The 26,609-nt window shown below is 44.7% G+C and overlaps 1 protein-coding gene across 4 annotated transcripts in view; it reads left to right on the top strand.

Annotated features, from left to right (window-relative positions):
- Positions 1-18,356, top strand: part of SUPT7L (SPT7 like, STAGA complex subunit gamma) — a 52,888-nt gene extending 34,532 nt beyond the window's left edge. Inside the window, exons 1-5 of one of the 4 annotated variants that reach the window (XM_077341707.1) lie at positions 24-2,583; positions 2,662-3,157; positions 5,706-6,030; positions 12,073-12,313; positions 15,635-18,356. In XM_077341707.1, coding sequence (XP_077197822.1) covers positions 2,742-3,157; positions 5,706-6,030; positions 12,073-12,313; positions 15,635-15,900 — 1,248 coding nt within the window. In that variant the 5' untranslated portion in view covers positions 24-2,583; positions 2,662-2,741 and the 3' untranslated portion in view covers positions 15,901-18,356. Of the gene's footprint in view, positions 1-23; positions 2,584-2,661; positions 3,158-5,705; positions 6,031-12,072; positions 12,314-15,634 lie in introns of those variants that run through there. The other 3 variants (XM_077341718.1, XM_077341699.1, XM_077341727.1) reach the window with 3 other exon arrangements.
- Positions 18,357-26,609: the final 8,253 nt, after the last annotated feature.

Genomic DNA, 26,609 nt, shown 5'->3' on the forward strand with positions numbered 1-26,609 from the left:
CCGAAATGTGCCGCGGGGGGAAGGCGAGAGGCCGCCAGCGAAGGGCTACTTTTGCAACCATGGAGGGAGGAAACGAGGGCCTGGATGGGCCACTCTCCCTAGCCGGGGGGGGGGGGGAGAGTCTTTCGGTACACACACACGCACCCCCGCCCCGCTTCTAGGAAGCCAGCCTTTTGTGCTAGGAAGCCACCATTCCCAGGACGTCTTTTTTTCGATTCAGCTCTCCTACCATTAAGCTTTGCCTTCACTTACCCGGACTTCCTAAATAAGCGTGCAGCACACCCCGGAGAGATTAAACGAGGCAATTCCAAAAGCAGTTGGCTGGGAGTAAATCCCACTGCCTGGGTCGGAGTAGTTTGCCGTTAAGTGTGTGCTTTGGTTGGAGACGATGGGATGTTTGTATGTGGGAGCGCTTACTCCAAGGGCCCCCACCCCTTTTGAGCCTCTGGGAAGCTTTGGAATTGAGACAGTGTCGTGGGCAGTGTCACAGAATGGCTGACGGAAAACGACTCCCACGGGCCGCAAAACCAGCCACAGAACAGCTCCCATATCTTACCGTCAGTCATACAGTTCAGATCCTTGTGTTCGGTAGCTGCTGCAAAAAAGATACCTATATTTAACAGCAGTTATCACTCAGCTGGCCTCCTTATGGCTATGCTGTCACATGAATGACTGCCTCCTCTAGTACAGCCTGCTATTTAAGATCCTCCTGAAGTCGGATGGCAATCAGACATAGCCCTCCCCATGGTGGCTTGCTTTTAGAATATTGTTCCCCTTGCTTGGTGCCAAAATATTTCTCTACATCCATCCTTTAACTGAAATATCTTTTGTTAGGTTGGCATTATGACTTGCTTCAAGCTTGATAGCTCTTCTGTGAATACTACTCAATGCTCCTCTCTAAACTTATGATTTTGGTGCTTCTGAGCAGGGCATGAACTGGCTGAAGTAAAGTTGCTAGTTCATGAAGCATTGCTCATGAACAGAAGAACAGCCACAAACTTTCACAAATTTTGATAAAGTTCCTGGCTCTTCACAAAAAACTGCTGAGCTCCCCACTGCACAGCTGTTTGGTTTAAGTGGCATGGAGCTATTTAATCCTCTGCTTTCTGCTCCCTATCAAAAGCAGTGGGGAAAAGAAAGCAGGGGTAATGACCCCATATGAACCAGTGTGGTTTGCAAACTAATCTCCTGGTTCATATGGGTTTATGGTTCAGTTTCGGATTCAGACATAAATCACAAATCAAACTACAAAAATGTAATTCATGCCCATCCCTACTTCTGAGTGTTATTTGTATACTGCTTTATATTTCTACAGGGTTCTTTGTTTTATTGTTGGTACTAGCTGTCAAGCCTGTTGCATTCAGGCTGGTGGCCATGGAAATCACTCGAGGTAGTCGGGCCACTGCCTGCCGTTGGAGTTGGCAGCCTTGCTGGCAGTTGAGCCAGAATGGCTGCTGGCGGGTGGGTCCAGTGGTGGTGAACACATGGAGCCGTGGGAGTGACCTCCTTGCGGGCCAGGAAGTGTCTGGTGTCGAGGTTGGCTGAGCGCCTCGCAGCTGGCTTCTGGAGGCGGGCGCTCCAGGGGCCTGCCAGGCCCGTGCAGGCGGAAGCGCAGGCTGGACACCCACAGGTGTCCTTGACAGCACTCTGCCCAGGCTGGCTTTTCCAAAATATTAGAGCTAGCAAATGGTTAAGATTGATGATTGATGGTATTGATGTCCACCATTTTTATGCTTGGTGTTTTATTATTTTGAATTAATTTTGTGAGTGGCCTTTAGCAGTTCTATGGAGAGGAAGTATGCATTCTACATATATCCTGTTTGGGTCATGGAAAGTTCAGACTAGTACAGTATGATGATTACTGGATTAACTTGTTATAATTAGCTTTCTGTGGGCAAAATTCTGTTTTACCTGAGAAGCTAAGGTAAATGTGACAGGGCAGTCCTGGTATCTGTGAGTGAACAGTGCTTGACTCTTCCTTGCATTACATCTCCTTGCTATACGATTTTAGGTGCATTTATTCCAACCTGATTCTCTTCTGGAATTGAGATTGAGCTGGGGCAGGGGGAGGTGTATGAAATCATAGAATGCAGGAATGTAAGGGTGAAGAGGGTTGAACTCCTCCACTCATGCGCTTGTTAAAATCTGATCCAGCCTTTGGTTTTTATGTGAATGGAGAGGTGCCTAGCATGTCCCTCATGGAACAGAGAGCTGGACCTGGGTTTGGCCTGCTGTCTTCATGTCCTGTCTTTGCCATAAGTTCACTGTAGGGTTTGGAACACTGCTTTGTTGGCTCAGGATATCCTCTGTAAAACTGGAATAATTGTGATTGACTTCAAAGAGTTGGGTTAAAGGCAAACACAGTAAAGCATATTGCAGATTAAAAGTTGGTTACAAACATATGGTATGAACAGGATAGGCCAAGATCTGGGAGAATTTCTTCTCCACAAATTTAGGATAAGGAAGACCAGAATGCTTAATTGTAGTAAGAAAATGCAGCTGTAATTTCCAGTATCCCCATTCCTGGTTCTCTTTGAGGCTGTGACTAAAGAAGAAATGACTCTGCCACTTTCACGTTATTCAGTAAGCTGTGTGATGAGCACTTTGTTTGGACTGTTCTTCGTATCTTTTAAGCAAGACCAAAAAGTTCATTTCTTTCAGGGAAACTGCAGTGGGAGAGACTCTTTGTGACTCTGCAACCTGAAATGGATTAGTGCGCACACAAGAAAAGAAGAGAAAAGATGATGCTGCGCTATTGGGGTGAGATCCCAGTTTCTTCCAGTCAAGCCAACCGCAGCTCCTTTGACTTACTTCAGCGGGAGTTTCGCACTGTGGAGGTCCAGGATCCACCGCTACATCAGCCTTCAGCCAACAAGCCCAGGGCTACCACCATGTTGGACATCCCCTCAGAACCCTGTAGCCTCACCATTCACACTATCCAGCTCATCCAGCACAACCGACGGCTGCGCAATCTCATTGCCACAGCTCAGACACAGAACCAGCAGCAAGCAGAAGGTATCAAGATGGAAGAAAGTGAGCCATTGCCTTCCTGTCCTGGCTCCCCTCCACTCCCTGATGACTTGCTCCCCTTGGATAGCAAAATGCCTAAGATGCCATTTCAGCTGAGGCACAGTGACCCAGAGAGTGACTTTTACAGGTGGGTATTGGGTTGAGTGGTGTGCTGTACTTGGCTTGAGCTATTTAAAAGATGGAGTGTGTGTGTGTTTTCTCACCCAGCCCTAACCATGCTTACTCAAAAGTAAGTGCCTTAGAATTTCTGTCAGTTAGAAATTCAAAAGACACAGCAGTCAGTTTGAGGGTATATTCTCCCTCATACAAATGGTTTTGTACAGTCCAAGAATAACCCAAACCTCTCTTAAAAAGTATCCCTTTCTTGGCATTTTAGGTACAGCATACATAGATGAGTGATGGGTGGGATGCTGATAACTGAACCTCAGTTTCCCTTGCAACACTGCATAAAGAGGTGATGGTTAAGCTCTTGGTCCATCCTGTGGCAGTTTGTGTTTTTTCTGTGTAAAAAAACAACAGAACTACCTACTCATCTCATGCTCCCCTGCCATTTAAGTTTCTTTTACTTTCAAAAGGAATCCATGCTGATACAGTTCTTTCTGTGCTAGGTAAAACAAGGCATGGGGTACTCACTCAGGCCCACTAAAAGTTGTAGCATATCTTTCATAAAGCTGCTTTTTGTATTATTCTCCTTTTGTGTAATTGATAGAAGCTCTGTATATAATTAGCATGTTATAATTATGTAAGTAGGCCTCCGTTTTTTTGCAATTTTTATAAGCTAGATATATCCAAGCCAAGATGGAGAAGCTTGCTGGTTAGTGAAAATTTGGATATAGTAATTATCTAGAAACGTGATGGGATGAGAAAATCTATGGGATACACTCTGGGCTATGGTCATCCCTGGGTTTAAGGATAGGGAAGGACAAGTTGGGGGAGGTATTGTGTTATACATAAAAGAAGGCATAGAATCAAATCGAATAGAGCCAGCATGGTGTAGTGATTAAGAATGGCAGACTCTAATCTGAAGAGCTGAGTTTGATTCTCCGCTCTTCCACATACAGCCAGCTGGGTGACCTTGGGCTCGTCACAGATTATGTAGAGCTGTTCTCACAGAGTAATTCTCTCCCCACAGGGTGTCTGATGTGGGGAGAGGAAGGGAAAGATGTTTGTCAGTTGCTTTGGCACACCTTTGAATAGTGAAAAGCAGAGTAACAAAATCAGGTCTTCTTCTCAAATACATTTGAAAACATTGGGGGGGGGGAGGAATTCCATAAGAGAAGTGATATGAGTGGAAATACTGGGGATTATTTAAATGTGGGAGCCCACCACATCAAACCCTTGAGGCTGCTGTTGAAATGGAAAAGGAGATAAGGACGGTGACTAAAGAAGATAAAGTTTTGATACTGGAGGAGAAAATCGTTCTTTTATCTGAAAAGGTAAATTCTGTCAAACAATACAATTCTTGTTCTTTTCATTTGCTCAGCAGTGAACTCTCTCATAAAATTGAAGGATCTGTGAGAAGGCCAGCTTGGCTTCCCTATATCTGCTGCTTGCATCCTATCATTTCAACCCAGTATTTTAATGAATAAGTCTCAGTTGTTTCTGTGCAAATGAAACAGGCCTGAATTCCTATGCCTCAACTTGCTGGTTAAAAATGAAATGGGCCACGAGATTTTCCTGCTTAAATGAGAAAGGCCTTGCCTTCTGTCAAAGCATCTTCCTCATCACTTCAGCAGGGAGCATTTGACAGATAGCGGCCTGTCTTTTCAAATGATCAAAACAGAAAATGCCCCAGTTTATGATGCCTGAAGCCCCATTAACCCCAAAGGCCAAGTTTGATTTATGTGGCTTGACAGATGTGTCACTGTACTCTGTTCGGAGAGAAGGCCTACACAGTTCTCAGCCAGCAGTCAGAAAGGAGAAAGCAGCATTCTGCTTTGCATTATTAATATCACTGACTAGCAAGGTGCCAGCTTTCTGAAGTTCCTCTTTCAGCTAGTTATTGTAACCTTTTCCAGATTGCCGTTTTGTTGATTAAAATCCAGATGCTTGAGTTGGAAGCTGGTGCTGTCAATTATTAGACTGCAGTTAAATTATTTTATGGAACTATGAATACTCTGGAAGTCAACACCAATGAAGTTTCTCCTTCTGTTCCTATACTGTATTACCAGACATACTTAATAAAGAAATGCAATTCTAAGAATAATGAATACTCTCTTATAGAATTTAATTCCAGTGCTTAACTTTGGAACAACCTGTTATGGTGTTTAATCTTCAGTAGAATGCATTTTCTAATCATTCTACTGACTGTTGCAGATCTTGTGCATGTGATCTTGTTCAACCAAAGGTAACCGTTTTATATGAGGTGCTGAGTCCCTGCAAAGTTGCATGGTAAGCTCTTTGCTTTGCTAGTGTCATGTTAAAATCTGGTCAGAGTGTACCGCCTTGAGCTCAAGATGCAGCTGCTGTGCAAGTACCTTAAAGTAAACCCTTTCTTTTGGACTGTAAACATTTTTGCACCTATCTCTGCTGTGTTTTCTTACTTTTAAATCTAAAACTAACCTTGCTGGAAATGTCTCAAATTAGCTAGGACATTAGGCATGCCTGAAATTTTTGTAAGTTGCATCTTCTTCAGTTTTCACTCAGGCTCTGTGTGTTGTCTTTATTGCTTACAGAGGCAAAGGAGAGCCGGTAACTGAGTTATGCTGGACTTCTTGCCGTCAGCTCCTCTACCAGTCCATAGCCACTATTTTGGCTCATGCAGGTTTTGAGTGCGCTAATGAGAGCGTCTTGGAGACACTGACAGACATTGCTCATGAGTACTGCCTGAAGTTCACCAAACTTTTGCGTTTTGCTGTGGACCGGGAAGCTCGTCTTGGGCAGACACCCTTCCCAGATGTCATGGAGCAGGTATTCCATGAAGTGGGCATTGGCAGCGTGCTTTCTCTGCAGAAGTTCTGGCAACACCGCATTAAAGATTATCATAGCTATATGCTGCAGGTGAGAAAAGAAGGATGCATTATGCTCGGACTAGAAATAAAGCCCATTTATAAAAATGGGCAGAGGTTGGGCTTGAGGCGAGGCCCCCGTACCTGGGAGGCTGTTGGGATGCTGGTGGGGGCGGGCTGTGAAGCGGTGCAGCGTGGAGTTCTGGCGGCGCAGACGACGGGGAAGGGAAGGAGGGCTCCTGTGGAATCCGGGCATGCGTGGTGTAGGCGAGGGGCGGGAGGCGGGGCATCTGGCTGAGCAACCAGGCATGCGCGTGAGTCCGCGCATGCCTGGTTCATTCGAGTGGTGTGCTGGCCGGTGAGCAGGCTGCGCTGGCTGGCGGCGTGGCTGGCAGGCCGAAGCGAAGAGAGGGACAGGGATCAGGAGAACCGGCAGAAGGTGAGGGCGGATCGGGGAGCAGGGAGCGGCTGGGGGAAGGGTCAGTTGTTGTGGGGGTTGGAAGCGCGGGGACAGGGGCTGGGGTAGAGGCGGCGGATGGTAGTTGGGGCATTGTGGCGGGTCAGGAAAGGGACTGGGGAGGGTGACCGGGTGATTGGGTGGCGGAGTGTGTGGCTGGGTGGGTCACTTGGCGTCGGGAAGCGGCGGGAGTTCGGGAAGGGGTCTGGGGAGGGTTTGGGGGGGTTAGCGGGCAGCGGGTGGGTGTCGGAGTGTGGCTGGGCAGGTTTGTTTGTATCGGGGAGCGGCGGCGGGTCAGGAAGGGGTGTGGGGAGGCTTGGGGGGGTTGGCGGGCGGCGGGTGGGTGGTGGAGTGTGTGTTTGTGTGTGTGTGTGTGTCGGGAAGCGGCGTTGTGTTGGTAAGGGGTCTGGAGAGGGTTTGGGGGGGTTAGCGGGCGGCGACTGGGCGCGGGAGTGTGTGCGTGGGGGGGTCTTGTTGTCTTCGGGAGCGACGTCGGGGCGGGAAGACGTCGGGGCGGGAAGGCAGGTGGGCCAAGAGTGGCACTCGTTGGGGCGAATCAGGAGCCGCTTCGCGGCTCCTGATTCGCCGCTTCAAGAGTTTTTATCACGGACAGAGCCCACCCTAACTCCTCCCCAATAGCCCTTAGGGCTTTATTTAATCCGCTCCGCAGGAGCGGTTAAAGATGTGAACTGATTGTCACGCTGGTTTTGGTAAATGGAATCTTAGCATGTCTCTTTTACAGTGAATGTAAAACTGCTAGCATGAATTTGTTGAGGAAAGGCTGTTCACATTTGTGGACATGGCTTTCTCCCTGCTTATTGGGCATGTTTGGGTACTAGTCTGATACTTTAAGCCAGTGGTTCTCAACCTGGGAATTGGGACCTCTTTGGGGGTTGAATGACCCTGTCACAGGGGTTGCGGCAGGGCAAGCAGCTTGGCCGGAGGGGGGGCACCATCCACACAACTGTCTTGTGGGGTAGATCGAGAAATCGTTCATCTGTCTGGAGCAGTGGAAAAGAGAGAGCTTGGCATGGTGGGACAAGAGGCAGAACTGAACTGAGAAACCCCAGAAGAAACCCAATTTATATTCAATCATGAACAATGGATCTTCATGCCATTGGTCAGTTTCAGTTTAATTTCTGTGAAAGAGCTTTTGCATAATTTTATGGTTGGGGATCACCACATGATGAACTGTATTAAAGGATTGTGGCATTAGAAAGGTTGAGAACCACTGCTTTAATCTCTACACTACACTGCCTGCCTGCTTTGAGGTGACTGAGTAAAAGAGCATCTTTTTCCTGCTGAGACTATTCTCTCCAGTTGTCTTTTGTGGTAATCACTCTATTGTTTCCAAAGGATACCAACCTACAGAGCAGCCATTCTCAATGCTTTTAGTGACCACAGTCCTTTTAGGAGCTCTTCTCAGGTTCCCGGCCCCCCTAGAGCAGGATCCCCAGCCCTGGGCCTCAGGCCGGTACTGGGCCATGAAACCCTGGGTACCGGGCAGCAGCAGAGGGGTGGGAGGTGCCTCCCCCCCGTGGTGTTCACTGCACTGGGAGTGATCGGCCGACAAAGCAGCCGATTTGCTCAAACCTAGACCTGGCAAGCACAAACACGCAGGCCCACAAGCAACATGCTGCAGAGGGGGAGGGAGGCGCGGCTGCCGGCGCACCGGTGGGTGCAAATGCACAGGCACAGCAGCTTCATGCATGTGTGTTTGCAGCTCCGTGCATGTGCGTTTGCAGCCGCCGTCGTCCCGGTCCCCCGGGCCTCCCTCCCCCCCCCCCTCGTGGACCGATCACTGGCCCAAAAAAGATTGGGGGCCGCTGCCCTCGAGTATGTTGGCCACTTACTCAGTGAGTTAGGCCTGAGTGAAATTATACACAGCATGCCATGTCTTATAGATTTCCTATAGAGACAAATTTCTCAAACAGTCGACCAAGAGAAGAATACACATTCCTTTTTTTCTTGAATGCATTAAATCAAGCGCACACAAATTACATTATTTCTTTTTCTTTCTCCTGAAGAAGGTCGAACTTTCTAGCAATTAATGATGTCATATGGGACAAAAAGGGTAATTCATTGGTTGTTACTAGGACATCCGCCCCCATAAACCCTTTGGACATCCTTTATTATATTTTTCAGTCTGTGGTCCCCTTTTTGTTTATTTTTTATTTATTTATGTTTGGATTTATATAATCGCCGGTCTCAGAAAACTGGCTCGCAGCGGTTTACAATCATATCCCGTATATACTCGCATATAATCCCAGTTTTTCAGCACAGTATTTCACACTGAAAAGGCCCTCCTTGGGTTATACCTGGGTATATAGGTAATTGAAATAACAGCCTGCTCCCAGCCAGCCAATCATAGCATTGCCTTCTGCAAATGTCTTGAAAGCTGAGCTTGTTGCTCTCAGTCAGCCAACCATAGCATTACCTTCTTGAAAGCTGAGTTTGCTCTGGCAGCTTGTAGGATATCAACTGTTTGACTGAGGGACTCTGATTTTCTTCTCTTCCTAATCACTTCTTGCAAACTATTCTTTTGGTTTCTGTGGGTGGGGTGGGTTTTGGTGGTGCTTTGGGATTTACTGTTTCTTTCTCCTAGTGTTTCTTGCTTCTTTTATCTGAGACTCCTTTTGTTAGTGAAAAGTGGGGTACAAAAACCAGCAGCTATTTATCCTCTTGACTTTCTGTATTTGTTGGAGGGGAGGCTGGATGGGAGAGCCTGTGATGATAGAATCATAGAATCATAGAGTTGGAAGGGGCCATACAGGCCATCTAGTCCAACACCCTGCTCAACACAGGATCAGCCCTAAGCATCCTAAAGCATCCAAGAAAAGTGTGTATCCAACCTTTGCTTGAAGACTGCCAGTGAGGGGGAGCTCACCACCTCCTTAGGCAGCCTATTCCACTGCTGAACGACTCTGACTGAGAAAAACTTTTTCCTGATATCTAGCCTATATCGTTGTACTTGAAGTTTAAACCCATTACTGCGTGTCCTTTCCTCTGCAGCCAGCAGAAACAGCATCCTGCCCTCCTCCAAGTGACAACCTTTCAAATACTTAAAGAGGGCTATCATGTCCCCTCTCAACCTCCTTTTCTCCAGGCTGAACATTCCCAAGTCCCTCAACCTATCTTCATAGGGCTTGGTCCCTTGGCCCCAGATCATCTTCGTCGCTCTCCTCTGTACCCTTTCAATTTTATCTACGTCCTTCTTGAAGTGAGGCCTCCAGAACTGCACACAGTACTCCAGGTGTGGTCTGACCAGTGCCGTATACAACGGGACTATGACATCTTGTGATTTTGATGTGATGCCTCTGTTGATGCAGCCCAAAATGGCATTTGCCTTTTTTACCGCTGCATCACACTGCCTGCTCATGTTTAGTTTACAATCCACAAGTACCCCAAGGTCTCGTTCACACAGTGTTACCTAGAAGCACATCCCCCATCCAGTAGGCATGCTTTTCATTTTTCTGACCCAGATGCAGAACTTTACACTTCTCTTTATTAAATTGCATCTTGTTCTCATTTGCCCATTTTTCCATTGTGTTCAGATCTTGTTGAACTCTGTCTCTATCTTCCAGAGTATTTGCCAGTCCTCCCAATTTGGTGTCATCTGCAAACTTGATTAGTCCCTCCACCCCCTTATCTAGATCATTAATAAATATGTTAAAAAGTACCGGGGCGAGCACCGAGCCCTGAGGTACCCCGCTACTCACCTCTCTCCAGTGTGATGAAACACCATTGACAACAACTCTTTGAGTGCGGTTCTCTATGATGGAGCATAGATTAAGCGTTTAGGCCACCCTGTAAGTTTACCAGTAGCTGCTGCATTTCGGCTTATATGCAAGTCTGCCCAGATTTTGTGGTAAAATTAGGTGCCTCGGCTTATATGCAAATATATACGGTAAATACATATCCAAAACAACATAATAACCATTTAACAATCCCCAATTAAAATAACTCTAAAAAGTCGACTACACAGTTGATGGCAGTATTAATTAATTTAGTTAAAAATGCACCCCACACAGCAAGACCACTGGCTGATCTAAAAACAAATAGATGTAACAGTTGGGTTGCTATTACCAGGGGATAGATCACCTCTTGAATTCGAGGCTGGTCATAGAATCATACAGTTGGAAGGGGCCACACAGGCCATCTAGTCCAACACCCTGCTCAACGCAGGATCTAATATTGGTCTAATACTGGGACTGTACCGTAAGGGGAGAGTGGAACCTTATCTTAAACCCCAGGACCACCTGGCCTCAGTCAAATGTTTGGCGGAAGAGCTCCATTTTGCAGGCCCTGCAGAACTCAGAGAGCTCCGACAGGACTTGCAGCTCTTCAGGGAGCTCATTCCAACAGGTGGGGCCAGGACAGAGAAAGCCTTGGCCCTTGTCGAGGCCAGGTGTGCTTCCTGGGGTCCCGGGACCATCAGCAGATTCATACCCACAGAGTAGAATGCTCTGTAGGGGGCATAAGGAGGTAAGCGGTCCCTCAAGTATGTAGGGCCCAAGTCGCGTATAGCAAATTACAGAAGTCTAACCGCTGCATGGATCACAGTGGCCAGGTTCTCCAGGGGCTGGTAGGGCGCAGATGGAAAAACTCCATCTGGACTACCCTAGTGACCTGGGCCTCCATGGGAAGTGGCCTCAGGATCACTCCCAAATTCCTGGCTTGGGGCACAGATGACAATTGAACCCCATCCAGGCAGGGAAGCCATGTTTCCTGCTCCCCTTTGACCCAGCCAGAGGACCTCTGTTTTGAAGGGCTTGAGTTTCAGGCAACTCTTCATGGTCCATCCAGCCACTGCCATCCATCAAGAGATAGAGCTGGGTGTCATCAGTATACTGATGATATCCCAACCCATAACTCCAGACCAGCAGGGTAAGAGGGCGCATGTAGATGTTAAACAAAGTGGGGGAGAGTACCGCTCCCTGTGGCACCCCTGTTGAGATTGGCTGCCATAGAGTATGTTTACAGAATAGCCTAGAAAGAAGGTAAGTGAATGAGAAAGTGACTAGGTAAGGAAGAAAAGCAAAGGCATTCTATTCACTATTTGTAAAAAGCCAGATCTGTGCTGTGGGGGACACTAATCCTGAGAAGCTGCCTTGTATGGAGTCAGACCATTGTTCTGTCTACCTCATATTGTCTGGTAGTGGCCTTCCTGGGTTTCAGGCAAGCTGGTGCCTGCTATCCTTCACCAAACATGAACGTGGAGCCCTTGCCTGCAAACTACTTGCCTTCTGGTCAGTCAGCAACCCTCTAGGAAGTTCCATCTTTGAAGCTAAACAGATCTCTTCCTGAATGGGAAGTAGGCCAAGAGGCCCTGTAATTGCCACTCTCAGCTTGTTGGAAAAAGGGGAAAATGAGGCAGCTATTCTGAATATGTCTGTTGTAGAATGTAATTATTTTCTCAGTGGCTAGTTCAGCTATGTCATAACAATAGTTTTGTAATGCTGAAAGCTATTTGTTTCTTGCTCCGTGCGCATATTTATTCTCATACTTAACACCATACAATATGTTTCTGTTGCAGTTTTGTTTTTCCACGGCTAGCTGCTGCCACGTCCTTCCCACAGTCTCTGCATGAAATTGCTGATTGCTGTCTCCTTTTTCTCCCCTTTAAATGGTTACCAGCAGGTCAGCAAGCAGCTTTCTGAAGAATATGAAAAGCTCGTCAACCCTGAGAAGGCAGCAGAAGACACCAAGCCTGTCAAGATCAAAGAAGAGCCAGTCAGTGACATCACGTTTCCCTTGAGTGAGGAGCTAGAGGGGGACCTAGCACCAGGAGACCAGTCTTTGCCTGTGGGGGTGCTTGGAGCTCAGAGTGAGCGTTTTTCAGCCAACTTGGAAGCAGAAGCCTCTCCACAAGCTTCAGGTATGTATTCCCTGGGGCTAGCAAGCACCTTTTGTGGCAAACTGGAATTCCTGCGAGTGCCAGTGGGGTGTTGGTGGTTTAGAGCAGTGGTCCCCAACCTTTTTATCAATGGGGAACAGTCAATGCTTGACAATTTTACTGAGGCCTGCAGGGGGGGGGGTAGTCTTTTGCCGAGGGCTGTTGCCGACGCCAGAGCCCCTGCTCCACTTGCTTTCCTGCTGGCACCCCTGACTTCCCGCCACCCACTGGGAGACGCTGCCAACAGCAGCTGCACAGTGCCATGCCAAGGGGGAGCCCCAGCCATGGCAGCCGCCAGAGAGCACCAAAGGTGATCCGGTGGCAGAGTATCAGGGCAGCCTCCGAGGCAGCAGCCGGGTAGGAGGATGAGGAGGAACTGTGGCCCCGTACAGACTGATCCACGGACCGGTACCGGCTCCGGACTGGGGGTTGGGAACAGCTGGTTTAGAGGGTTGGATTTAGGACTGCATGGGGTTCAAATATCCACTCTGCCATGAAATTTACTAGGTGACCTTGGGCCAGTGACTGTCTAACCAACTCACACAGTTGTTGTTGTTGTAAATCATAGAGTTGGAAGGGGCTATATAAGCTGTCTAGTCCAGTCTCCTGCTGCATGCAGACCCACAGACATTGTAGGTGGACTATCCAGCTCTGCTGAAAAATATAATATCTACACTGAAAGACCTCCAGGTATTTTTGACTGTTGCCTTACCTGGTCAACAGGCAGAAACTAGCTGGCCCAATGGGGTGGTGTTGGGGATTGTAATCTCCATGTAATGATACAACTTTGGCATGACCTGATAAACATGGTGTTGCATCGGGGCTGACACTGTTGCTCCTGGGTCACACCAGAAGTTCTGTCATCATGGGGGTTGACAATTGCCCACCCTTGGGTAAGTTCCCACCTTCCCATCTTCTGGCAGTTACCAGGTGTGGCGACCCTAGTGGTGAGATTCTCAGATCTCTACTCCTTTCAATTCTTTGCAAGCTCCTAGTATGTCTTATTTAGTTTCAGTGGTGTGGTGGATTCTGTTTATGCCAGTGTTATTGCAAGTAGTAATTTCTTAATATAAAATGACTTTCAGCGGATAGCCATGTTGGTCTGCCATAGAACTCTTGAAAGCTGCTACCCTGAAATTCTTGTGGGTCCCTCAGGTACTACCTGACATGCTTCTGGCCTATCAAAATAAGTACACCATGTTGTCATGATCATGGGCCTAAGTAGGGCTGTGAAGTCCCTGCTGGGGACAGGGAACCCCCCGCCCCTACCTAGCAATTCCCACTGCTATTCAAGTAGGGACTAAATCGGGTACTCACGTCAGAGAACTTTGCTGATTTCTGTCTGGCTTCTTTCTTTGTGGGTTTTGCCCTCAATTTAATCTACCACATTTTTGTAACTATTCTCCTATTTCATTGTTATGGTATTTGTTTAATAAGCTATTTCTTCTTTGCCTGGATTCTTCTCCAGCCATACATCAGGACATGCCCCGAGTAAAAAGGGGGTTGCCTGGGGGCAGGAAAGGCACTCTGAGCCCTTTCTGGTGAAGCCCTGAACCAGAGTGCTGACAGTCACTCAAGACCCTTGCCTGCTTTAGCTCTGGAGGGAGCAGGAGGGGAGGGGAAAGGAGAGATCCCAGGAAGCCATCTCCTGCCTATGGTGAATCCCCGTGGGCCCGGGGATCCAGACTGTGACAAATGTCCATTAAAGTCACTGACAGTCTTTAAACAGTATATAGTTAATATTAAGTAATCTTAACAGCCTTTCCTATGTGACCTTTAGTCCTATAATGTTATGGGAGTTGAAAAAGCTAGTGGCCTTCCTCTGTAAGGCATGATCGCCTGCAAATAGCAAACACTTGAGAGTTTCTAAATTTTATTTCTTCTAAAAGAATAAGTGCAAACTGTAGAGAGGGTGTGACCCTTCTGCGTGTTGACTGAATGCATGAAGGAGGCAGAGTGGGCATGTTTGTCCTAGTCCATCTCTCTTTAATCTCTGGGTTGTTGGCACCATGTGAATGCATGGAGGACGTGTGATCTGGAGGACTGTTTTCCAAATGTTGCTAATCACAAGGAGGGGAGCAAACATATGGATGTTTCCTCCACTCATTAAGTCAGCACGTGGAGGGGCTGCGTTAGGTATACAGGGCTTTTGTAGTTCAGAGCAGCAGGATGAGTTGCTTGGTGTCATACAGAAAGTGTCCAAATGGTTGCATAAACAAGGTGGTTGTCCTCCGTTTCCTGTGTTATCCTATGTATTGGAACTGATATACTTATCTGTTTCAGTCAGATCACTTAAGGACTAGAGCTGCAATGCTTCCTGCATCCGGAAGCTCTTCATTCTAACTGAAGCATAATAGGGAGCGGGGGGGGGGGGGGGAGTCATATCAGTAGTGTAAGAATTTCCGTCTTTTCATCAAATGTTTCAGTCGATAGGACTTCCAAGCTTTCTGCTCCCATGGTCTCTATCTCCTTGGGAAATGATTCTTAAGAAATTCTCATTTCCCAAGAGGCATTATTCCTTTTTTTTTAAAAGCAAAATACCCCCCCCCCCTCACAATCAGAAGGTCCTACTATTAACCTTAATCTGAATTATTGTATATTGAGGGGAGCCTAAATCTCAAGCTCTACTAATTTGGGGCATTGGAAACACAAACCTGTTTGGTGTTTTGCTGGATTTTTTTTCTTTCTGCGGTGCCTCTGAAATGTTCCCATAATTGAGTGTGAGGAAGAGGCGGTATAGTATTCCTAGATTATTGGGGGGAGGGGGAAATGATTTATCTTGAAGACTTGATCTTAGTATTTACTGTGTGAGCCTGACGAGTTAATATGCTGGCATTATGGGTGCTTTTCTGTTAATGGATTATTGTTTTCTAATTAAGAATGCTGAGGTTCTGTTTTTCCTTGAAAATCCTTGTCTTCTTTGCAGTGGGCTGTGTAAGTTGCAACCAAGTTTCTGAACAGTGTCCTACTGGCTACTTGTAGATACTGCATGGAATGACAAGAAATAGATGGAGCAATCAGAAAATTGCTTTGAAGAATTTCCCCCTCTTTTTCATTTGCTTCTTTTTATTCAGTATTGGATCTCTGTGATTCCCATCCTCTTTAACTTGTCTTGCTGATCAAGGAGTTCATTCAGACTTAGGAACGTTTCTGCACAGACTGTGTGAGAAATAATGAGAATGTAAGACGGTCTTCTGTGCTGCTTCTGTATTTCATATATTCCTGTGTCTAGTCACACCGTTCCCCACACACATTTATGTTCTTTTCATGACTAAGAGGCTTTCTCACTTTCTGTCATTCTAGGCGGTGAAGTGAACACTTCGCCTCTGTGGAACTTGGCTCCTGTCAAAATGGAGCCCCAGGAGAGCGAGGAGGGCAATGTCCATGGGCATCACGGCGTCCTGGGCAGTGACGTGTTCGAGGAGCCCATGTCCGGCATGAGTGAGTCTGGCATGCCACAGAGCCCAAATGGCTCAGAGAGCAGTTATGCCTCCCATTCTCCAGACAGCTTGATGGGATCCTCACCAGTCTTCAACCAGCGCAGCAAGAAAAGGATGAAGAAGATGTGAATTTGGTGGGCAACACCTTGAACTGGCTGAACAAAGAACTCAAGAGTGAGATAGGTTCTGCTTTGAATTGGAGACATTGGGGGGGCAGGGTTGGTGTGTACAATGCTTTGCCTTGACTATCCCCCCACTGCCTATCAGCAATCGGCTTTGAATATTCTCTGAACATCCCCCCAAACAACAACAACAACACACTCATAGATGTCCAGATGATATGAAATGGAACTGGTTCTGAACTCAGACATGCCATAATATAAGATCATTTCATTGGGGCTCTTCTTGAGTAAATGGTAATGATTCTTGCCTAAAACTAGCTATGGTAGTAAAATTAGGTTTGTTTCAGATTCTGTGGGCTTTCATATCACAGTGTGATTTGTGAGCTTCTAGTTGGGCCGATGTTTAATTTCTCTGAAAACAGTGTTACTTGTTTTTTGTGTTATAAGAACAACTATTACATTTGATAGTTCCATGAATCTATGACTTTACATTTGATGGTGTCTCTTTTTAATTGAATCAAAAACTGCAAGGACCATATGTCCCCTGTGAATCTGCACTGGAACATAGGTTTTGCCAAAAAAGTTGAATTTGAGTTTTCAGCTCCAGGTGCACTACTTCTGTTTACTAATATAATCTCTTTTTTGTCTCTAATCATACTGCATAAGTTTTATCAATGTGTTTTCATTAAAAAACATAGCCCAGTAAACAAAGAAAATCTGAATTCTTTGACAAAGATTAATTCAGCAAATAATTTTGTTTTGTACCTGCTAGTCAAGAAGAAATATCAGATGGGAACTGAGAACTTTCTACAACCATTGACAGTCTTGCCATGCTTCTGACTTATTGGTTTTAAACATATATCTTTTGCAGTCATGAAGTATATTTTTAAAAAATGAAATCTGAGTTTTCATTATGTTTCCATGGAGTAGCAGAACTTACCCAAGCCTGCATGTATTATTTATGATTAAATTGTCCTTCTGCTTTTTACACAAATGTAGACAGTATTAATTGTCTAAATAGAATACAAAAAGGGAGGGATCAGGTATTTTAAAATGTATAGCTGGGGTATATTACAAACATTGTTTTTTAACCATAATTTTTTAAGCTTATAATGACTTACTTGGGAATAAAAGCTGGAGTTTAAGAAGAAGAGGAAGAAAGAAGAAGAAGAATTGGTTCTTATATGCCACTTTTCTCTCCCTAAGAAGGATCAAAGTGGCTTATAGTCACCTTTCCTTTCCCCACAACAGACACCCTGTGAGGTGGGTGAGGCTGAGAGAGCCCTGATATCACTGATCGGTCAGAGCAGTTTTCTCAGTGCTGTGGTGAGCCCAATGTCACCCAGCTGGCTGCATATGGGGGAGCTCAGATTCAAACCCGGCTCGCCAGATTAGAAGTCCGCACTCCTACACCAAGAGCCATGGCCTAGATTCCCTCAAACCAATCAAGTTCAGACAGCATGTACTCTATAAACTTCAGTGGACTGCAGAATGAATTAAAACAGTGACACATAGCTTGTTAACTGCTGAAAAAGCACCACAGGAAGTCTGTAGAAATGTTGCCTTTTGGGCAACTGAAATCACTTATTGGATTTTTATACTACCTCTTTGGGCTTGAGGCCGTTCACATGGTTAAAATACATAAGCAGTTTAATTTATTTAAATTAAAATTCAAAATTAACCTTTAAAACTCAGTAATGAATACTAAACAACTATCTAACTACCTATCCCAGCCACTATTTATCATTGCCTGCCTGTTGACTATGGCAGGTGACCTCCATCAGTGTCATGGAAGGAAAGAAAGAGGGGAACTGGAGAGGGGCGGAGGGAGGCCCATACTTAATTACATTTACTCATTTCTAAGGCCAGTTAATTAAAAGTTGTGAAACTTGATGAGCTTCAGAAAGCGGCTTGAGGATTTCGTACTGCTGTGCATTTGCTGACTTGTGCTTTAAAACATATTTGATAGTGAAAAACAGCACTGGAAAGTAGAGATCTTGCTTCCCAGTCATGTGAATTTTCTATGTGGCAAACTCCCTGCCCATAAAAACAGAATATGACTCTGGAGTGCCATATGCGCAGTAAGCTTTAGGGTTGTCCTCCAATGCATACTTGGGAATAAACTCCATATAACATTGCGAGAGTTAATTTCAAGTCATGAGATGTGCACACCTCTCCACCTCTACTGCGTTATCTCAAAATCCATATTGTTACTTCATGCTTTCTCATGGTGATAAACCCCCCCCCAAAGAAATAATGGAAGTGAGAATAGGCCAATTTGCCCACACAAATAAGAACACCACGTATCATTTTGGTGTGAAGCTGTGAACAGTGTGCTCGTGGTACCCCAGGGTTGTATTTACAAAGCTAGAAAATAAAGCCTTATTTTTAGTTGCATTTTTTTGTTGTCTAAATCCATAACACCCCAATTCTCTGTTCCCTGCCCTTCAACAACATGGTCTAGGTCTATAGTAAGCTTGGTTTTGCATGGCTGCCTTAAAAGGTTCTTGTGTGTACCAGGTCCCATCATGGACACTGATGGGTTCCAAGGCTACTTATAGATGGACTATAAACAACTATAGTACAAACATCAAGGCTTTGTAATTTTGCAAGGTTTTTCTTTTGTTGTTTTTTAACTGCTCTTTGCAGAACTACAGTATCCATGATTCACTGGGAACAGAATTTACTGTCTTCACTTCTTTTCTTGTTGCCAGTGCTGGATGCAGAGTTATGCAAGGCTGCAATGTTCTCAAAGTTCATGTTTACATTTAAATACAGTGGGAAAGTCAACTTCTTGACAATATGGCTGCAGTGTGAGAGATGCAATATTGATTCTCTTTTTTATCTCTAAAGAGCTGTTTATGCAGAGAGATTAGGAGCACAGATGTCATGACTTATATATTCTTAAATCAGCAGTAAAGCCTTTACCTTTCTCTTCCCTGTATGCTCCCCCAAGTCCTGTTTCAAACATGTGTATGCTTGCTGCTGACTTTCTTTTGTTTTGTTTTTGCAGATTAAGAATTTTAAATTCCATGCAATGTTTCATACACTTGCAGTGACATTTATCACAAGCAAAAGTGACATTTCAAGCCTGATTTAGCAAGTCACAAGGGAACAGAATTTGGAACAGAATGAGAATTTGCTTAGTCGATCATATGGACATAAAGCTTTAAACATTAGTAGCTGAGAAAGGTGACTCACATATAATACATTTACAGGCCCTCAGTCTGAATTAATAAGTCCAGGAAAGCACTGAGGGATGTCAAGGCTCCGAGTTCTCTGTATACTCTTAACCACCAGTCTGAAAGGTTCATAAAGCTCAAGCCTTAAAAGGGTGTTTAAAGCATTTCCTTTGTGTAGAGTAAGCTACAGCAGACTTTGGAATGATGCCACCGGGATAAGAGCTACCAGAAGGAGGTGGGGGCCATCAGATCTAACCTTGTTTGCATATAACACCCAGCAATGTATGCAACATTTTATGGAGTAACATCGGCAAAAGGGGAATATAGGCTGAAGAAAGGGATTCGGATGGATCTGAAAAAGGACCGCTATAATCTGTTGAGCCAGGAGCAGCCCCTGAATCATGATTTTTCAAAACCTACAAACTTGATAGGCAGGTTCTATAAATGAAGTTGAAGAGCACTCTAACCACTGAGCCCTCAGTGCCAAGAAATAATGTTGTGTGTTGATTAGTCCCCCTCAGGCTAGGTCTCAGGAGGTGAGTTCCAACTTCTGCAACCATGAACTCACAAGAGCACCTTGGGCCAATCACTCTTTCTACCTTAGCACACCTCTGAAAATACAATTGAAAATGAGAGAATCATGTATAATCTCCTTGAGCTCCTGAAGGAAAGATGGAGGAAAAAATGTCACGTGGGAACAATTCCTGGCTGAGAATCTTTTCTGTTAGGGAAGTGTTCAACAAAAATGGTACATGAAACTTCTGTTAAGGTTTTATTGGGTTAAAATGAACATAGAACCTAAGCAGAATTCTAACTAACTCACGTATCCATTGAATACAATCAAAACATCCTGCTATTGAAAGGTTTGTGAAAAAAATCAAATGAATTTATGCCCCTCCATTTCAGGAGATAAAACAAAGTTTAACCCTTTACGAAGTTCTACAAGGAAAACCTAGAAGGAAGACTACTTATACCAATCAGCTAACACAAACACATAACCTGAAAGTTCTACAAACTATGACCCCTTCTTAAAGGGCAAGTGCTATTTATATTTTCCTTAACATCTTGTCTGTACATAGCAACTGCATACACAATTTATAACCCTGCCAGGGTAGCACAGGACCACTTTGCTTGCACTTTACAGAAGTCCAGGTAACTCAGCTGAGTAATTATAAACAAAGGAAACAGTTATCAAAAGGGAAATAAAGTACAATTTTTCCTGTCTGTCTCCATATACTCATGCATTAATATGTGAAGTCTCAGTACACATGTGCTAATTAAAAAAAAAATCATGATTGGTATTTCTATGTACAATATTTTTATTTCCTGCTTACCATGAAATTCTTTAGTGACTTTGGACAGGCTAATACTGTACAACTGTGGGTCCTGTTTGCATGATTGATTTCATTTTGTGGGGCAATATATGCTAAGTATTGTCAAAACTTTTTAAATGCTTCCAAATATTTTTGGATGATATGGGTTATCTAGAACCTTTTCAATCTAGTTTCTTGCCTGGACACAAACGGATTTAGTTATCCTGTTTGATCTGTAGCAGCCAAATGGTCAGGAAAGAGCATCTTTCCTGGACCTCTTAGTAGCATTTCAGTTGATACTAAGGGAAAAGACAGTCCTGTAGATACAGTCCCAGACCATTTAGGGCTTTGAAGATTAGCACACAAACCTTGCATCTGATTCAGTCTTCAACATGGAGCCAATGCAGCTGGGGGAGCACAGATGCCATATATGGCCTCCATTGAATCCCTGTAATGTTAGATGTCACATTCCCGTGCTGAGTTATAGATACATGAACTCCATTGAAATCAACCAGACATGGCTGCATTTAACTTTGGGCTGAATTATAGCTTCAGTGCTTTGTATTGTTATCCCTACTGGGTGTTCAGGACAGTGTGATTGTGAAATCTTTGTAAATCATCATATTTTAATAATCAACTTGGCCAGATCTGGGGATGCTTAAATCTGGATACGAGAAGTGAATGGACAAAGCCCATCTTTTAGCAAATCTGAAAAAAAAACCTTTTTCAGAAAAATCTGAAATTTACAAAACAAAACCTTATATGCCCCTCGCAAATTCTTGTGGATCCCCTCAGTGACACTTCCCTTCCAGTACATGCATTTATTTTAAGGTATCAGTCAAGAGAGAAAATAATACAAATTGTTTTTCTAATATTTATACATCAAAGAGGGACCCAAGGTGGAAAACAGTATAGCTTGAAACAGTAACCACAAAACAAACAACCATGGTTCTTAAAAACACAGCAGGAAGCAAGAAGGCACTGCTCACCATCTCCATTTTCAGCTAGATGCTGGGTCAGCCTTCCACCTAGCTCAGGTCAGCTTATGAGTCAGGCATGGAGATGCCCACAGCGGTACTTCACCTCACTTGCCAATGGCCTGATGGTCAGGACATCCACAGACCTGGGGTTACGCTCTAGCAGAGAAAATTCCCAGTGTCCTGCTATGCAGTTCAAACGTCTGCAGACAAAAAGCCAAGGTCACTGTAACTTATGCCAAAACTTCACTCCTTGGGACTTTTCAAAGTACCTGCAAAGGGAAGGGATATATGCTCAGTAGATCTTTCTTAGCAGGCCCAGACTCTCCATTTCCTCTCTTCCATTCAATTCTAGCTTTGGTGATCTTCTAGTGGTTTAACAGTCCCATCATAAACTGAGGCACACCCTTAGCATATTGACTATTGTAGTACAGGGTGTTGGTCTTATGTGAGGTTGCCTCTGCAAACTTGAACTGTCTTTGCAGACCTCATCTAGGAGTGTCAAAGCTGAGTGAAGGGCTGCTTTGCCTCTGCAGCCTAGGCTGGAACTTCTGGGATGCATTTCTTTTAAGGGCTGACTCTCTTTCCCTTCTCCTCTCAAATGCCATCTGAAATCTTCATCCCCACCTCCAAGAAAACAGCAAGAAAACCAGAATCAAGAAAAAAAAATTGCAGGTAGCAGTGTGAGGGAGCAATACAATAGTGATAAATGAACTCTGTGCTTTCTTTGTTTTTAAACAAAGGGAGGGAAAACACACTTATTTAAAGGTCACAAAAGAGAACAAATTGGTATAGTGACTACCAGTCCGTACTCTCAGCCATACCTACCACGCAGGTTCGTTGTGAGGATAAAATGGAGGTGAGCAAACAAAAAGGAAAAGATGTGTGTGGCCAGAAATCATAGAGTAATGTGTGTTCAATATTATTGCAAATAGCCAAAATTAAAATAAACCTGTTTAAAATGATGTTCACCGAAGGAAAATATGCAATTTTTGTCTCATTAACATCCTTGCCACTAGCTAGTGTGTACCACAGACATCTGCACAGTCATGTTTCTCATGGCAATTGCTAGGGTTACAGATGCAATCATCGATGCCGTGACATGTCACTAGTGGCTAAATATTATTATTTGAATGGGTGTGATGTCCATTGTGAGGGGAAACATCTCTAAACGCTTTTTTACAAAAGCAACATTTTAGAAATTGATTTCCTTCTGGGTTTGGGAGATATGCATACCCTGCAATACATAATCTTTATAATTTATTGCATGACTGTCTTGAAAGGTCCTTGATCTTGTCAGCCTGTGGGAAACGGCCCTTGGTCTTAGACCCAGGGGTCCAGAAAAAATGCCAAAAGGCTGCTTAAACTCCCTTGAGCTGAAGTTCTTGAAGCAGGTATGAAGCTACCCATTTCGGCCACTCAGTGGTGCTAGATGCACAGACTTTAGCAAATAGAAACCAGAGTTCATAACAGGTTTTCCCTGCGTGTTTACATGTGTGTTCTTATTTTTTAATCACAAAAACAGTCATTGTGAACGGGGTTTTAAATTGGAGATTAGAATTGGTTCCATTTGCCACTATAGAAACACCCTATAGAATGAGAAAGTGGTTTTGCTGTTGTCTGTATTGTCCTCAATGGCCTGCTCAGCATGGATTGTTATCATTGTTGTTGATGAGGAGGAGGAGGAGGCACAATCTGCTGGAGGCTTAATTGTGGGGTCAATTCATAGCATGGCTGCACAGAGAAGCCATAATGGGAAGTCTTTTTTTGGTATGGTGACCAGTCTAATCAACAGTGTGTGACTGCGACACACACCACCCCTTGGCTCAAGCTGCGTCTTCAGCATTTCTGCAGATGCTGAGAACCATGACCTTGATGCACCAGATCATTCAGCAGGGATGTCCATTTTGGATGCTGGCTAATTAAAGGACTAAATGCCCCCCAGAGAAGAATCACAAGTGACAGAAAGAATGGAGTCTGATTTTTTTTTGGGGGGGGGGGGTTGGTGGGATAGGGGTGGCTCATCTTTTCAGGATGAAACACAAAAATCATGCTTTTAAAAAGACCAGTTTTCTTTGAACATTGCATTTTTCACCTACTAAATACCTTTTCTTTGTGCTTGTGCAGTACCCTAGTAGAATTATATATGGTCACGTGCAATTTATGTGCTAATGCAGTTGCAGATAGCTCTGATTCACATTATGCACCTGGAGAATTTGTTTGCCCCATCTGAACCTGCAGTTCAGCATTTCAGTGGGAGCATTCTGAGGTATATCAGCATGGTCCTATGCAAATGTATTCCCGGTAAATTAGTCTGGGATAACTGCATTAAAATAAACCGGAGTGGTGTGGGTCCGAACACTGTATTGCCTTTATATCACACAGATGTGGACATAATTATTGGAGCTCTACTCAGTACACATTGTTGAGCATGGGTGCATATGAACAGGTATCCCATGTGAAACTGGGGACCAAACTAGGCATGACGCTTGGGTGCTGCCACCATTCTAAGGACATTTAAAAATGTCAGATGTACCAGATCCTGAGCAGGCTTGCAGTGCAGTGGGCTGAGGCGCTTTTGTTCCCCTCCATTTTTCCTAGTGCCAAAACAACCACCAGAGGCTGTGGTGGTGGTGATATGGCCATTTTGGCACTTGAAAAGGTGTGAGCATGACAGGGGGGGCACAAAAGTGCATCAACCCACCTTTTACTTTTTAAAAATCTCCCTTTTCTATTATACCCCATCTTCTCTCATCTGATTTCTTCTCACCTTGGATATTGACATACATTTCCAGGTTTGCCCAAGCAATCGGTTAAATCTTTTGCTTTAAATCCCTCATTCTAAAACCAGGGTGGCTATCAGCTCAACTGAGAAGGATCCAAATTTTGCCCCAGTCTTTTGTATAAGACCTGTAGTGTAGGCCTATACAGATGTACATTCTTCAACGCCCTTTGGCTTTAATTGTTTTTGGAAAATAACTCTGTTAAGGATTGCACTGTAAATTTGGTAGCACTTGAGATAAGGAAAAGAGCATGGATCCATCCAGTGATTTGATCAAATATGCAAAGTTGAAACAAACATGTAAGTTAGATTTTGAATAGTGCTATGTTGTTGTTAGGTGCCAAGTCGTGTCCAACCTATCGCAACCCCATGGACAATGATCCTCCAGGCCTTCCTGTCCTCTACCATTCCCCGGAGTCCATTTAAGTTTGCACCTACTGCTTCAGTGACTCCATCCAGCCACCTCATTCTCTGTCGTCCCCTTCTTCTTTTGCCCTCGATCGCTCCCAGCATTAGGCTCTTCTCCAGGGAGTCCTTCCTTCTCATGAGGTGGCCAAAGTATCTGAGTTTCATCTTCAGAATCTGGCCTTCTAGCTGACCTATATTAGACTAATGGCTTGGTATAGTTGGCAGATGTTTCCTCAGTGGACACTAATTGTTAAGAGATAGTCCCCTAATAGCTCTGAAGTACCCATTAGAACTTGGAGGAGGTAAGATAAAGGTATCCCCTGTGCAAGCACTGAGTCATGTCTGACCCTTGGGGTGACGCCCTCTAGTGTTTTCTTGGCAGGGTGGTTTGCCAGTACCTTCCCCAGTCATTACCGTTTTACCCCCCAGCAAGCTGGGTACTCATTTTACCGACCTCGGAAGGATGGAAGGCTGAGTCAACCTTGAGCCAGCTGCTGGGATTGAACTCCCAGCCTCATGGTCAGAGCTTCAGACAGCATACCGGCTGCCTTACCACCCTGCGCCACAAGAGGCTCTTTGGAAGAGGTAGCTTCTCCCAACTGATGACTCAGGAAACAGATGCACATGTAAACAGCTGCTTTGAGTTGAAAATAGGGAGCAGCAGACCAAAATTGTGATAAGCTGACTGAAACATCTGAGGGATTTCTCTCTCTGGATCAGGCCAGTTGTGAAAAGTAGGAGCTGCAACACCAGCCAGCTGTGTAAAACCTTTCTTGCAGGTAATCTTTGAAAGCCTGAATGAGCATTCAATGTCTCCTGCTATTGATTCTGTTGCCCTGCACTGTGCTTATTAGATGTCTTACTGCATGGACTGTTATCAATTTACACTGCTTAATCCACTTAGTGAGAAAGAAAGATGGACTAAAAATACAGTCAAAGTAAAAACTAATAACCCTAGACGTGGGAACTGAGGAACAAGAGTGTTCTTAATCTGGGGCTCCATCAATTGGGAGCCACTGGAAGAGTTTAAAGAATCATCATGAAATGCTGACTGCTTGATGGAGGAAGGGGGAGAGAGTACAGAACTAGTTCCTGCCTGGCTTTGGGAGAGTGAATGCAGTGCCTGACTGATGCTTAACCAGGTGAAGAAGGGACATCTGACTTGAGTGGAAGAACTGTGCCCTGCACTATCTGGAGGAGTATTGAATGTCTCTGTTATTCTATGTCAGGGGTGGGCAAACTATGGCCCTCCAGATGTCCATGGACTACAATTCCCATGAGCCCCTGCCAGTGAATGCAGGGGCTCATGGGAATTGTAGTCCATGGACATCTGGAGGGCCACAGTTTGCTCACCCCTGTTCTATATGGTTGTTTACTTGAATCATGCTTTGTCCAGACTGTTTACTGTATTCCGCCATTGTGTAAGCTGCTTTGGGCCCCCATGGAGAAGAAAAGTATGGAAGCAAATGCTTATTATATAAATAAATGTGGGTAGGAGCAGTGTAGCACTTTTGCCTCTTCCCACTGAAATTGTAAATAAAAGGAATAACAATACAATCGATGCCCAAAGGCACCAGTGTTCTCCTCTAGAGGGAACCAGCCACAGAGTGCTTTCCCATAAATCCTCAGAAGTAGGTAGTGCATAGCAATACAACAAATGTAAATAGAATCAACTTAAAAATGACACTCTTGGGGAGGTTCGTTTCTACTATAACACATGTGCTGACATGAATTGCAACTTCTATTTTGCAGAGTCAAAACTGAAGTCGGTTTGAATATGTGGATGAAAAGATTGGCTTTGGGGGTGAGAGCATAATGTCAACTGAGCGCTTGTTCATGTGCTTTGTTTCATTGGCTGCATGCATATTTACTAATTTTTGTGCTTACATAAACAGAGTGACATCGGAGGTTTCTCTCTGGAGCCAGAGTTGTCAGCTTTTAGAAACAGTTGTCAGCTTTTAGAAATTTGATCCCCAGGGTTATGTGATCCGAATGGACTAACAGACATGTGGACTGCACTGGGTAGAAGGGATTAGGGAAATTCCTTTCTCCTT

Source organism: Paroedura picta, chromosome 1, assembly GCF_049243985.1.
Source record: "Paroedura picta isolate Pp20150507F chromosome 1, Ppicta_v3.0, whole genome shotgun sequence".
NCBI classification, from domain to species: domain Eukaryota; kingdom Metazoa; phylum Chordata; class Lepidosauria; order Squamata; family Gekkonidae; genus Paroedura; species Paroedura picta.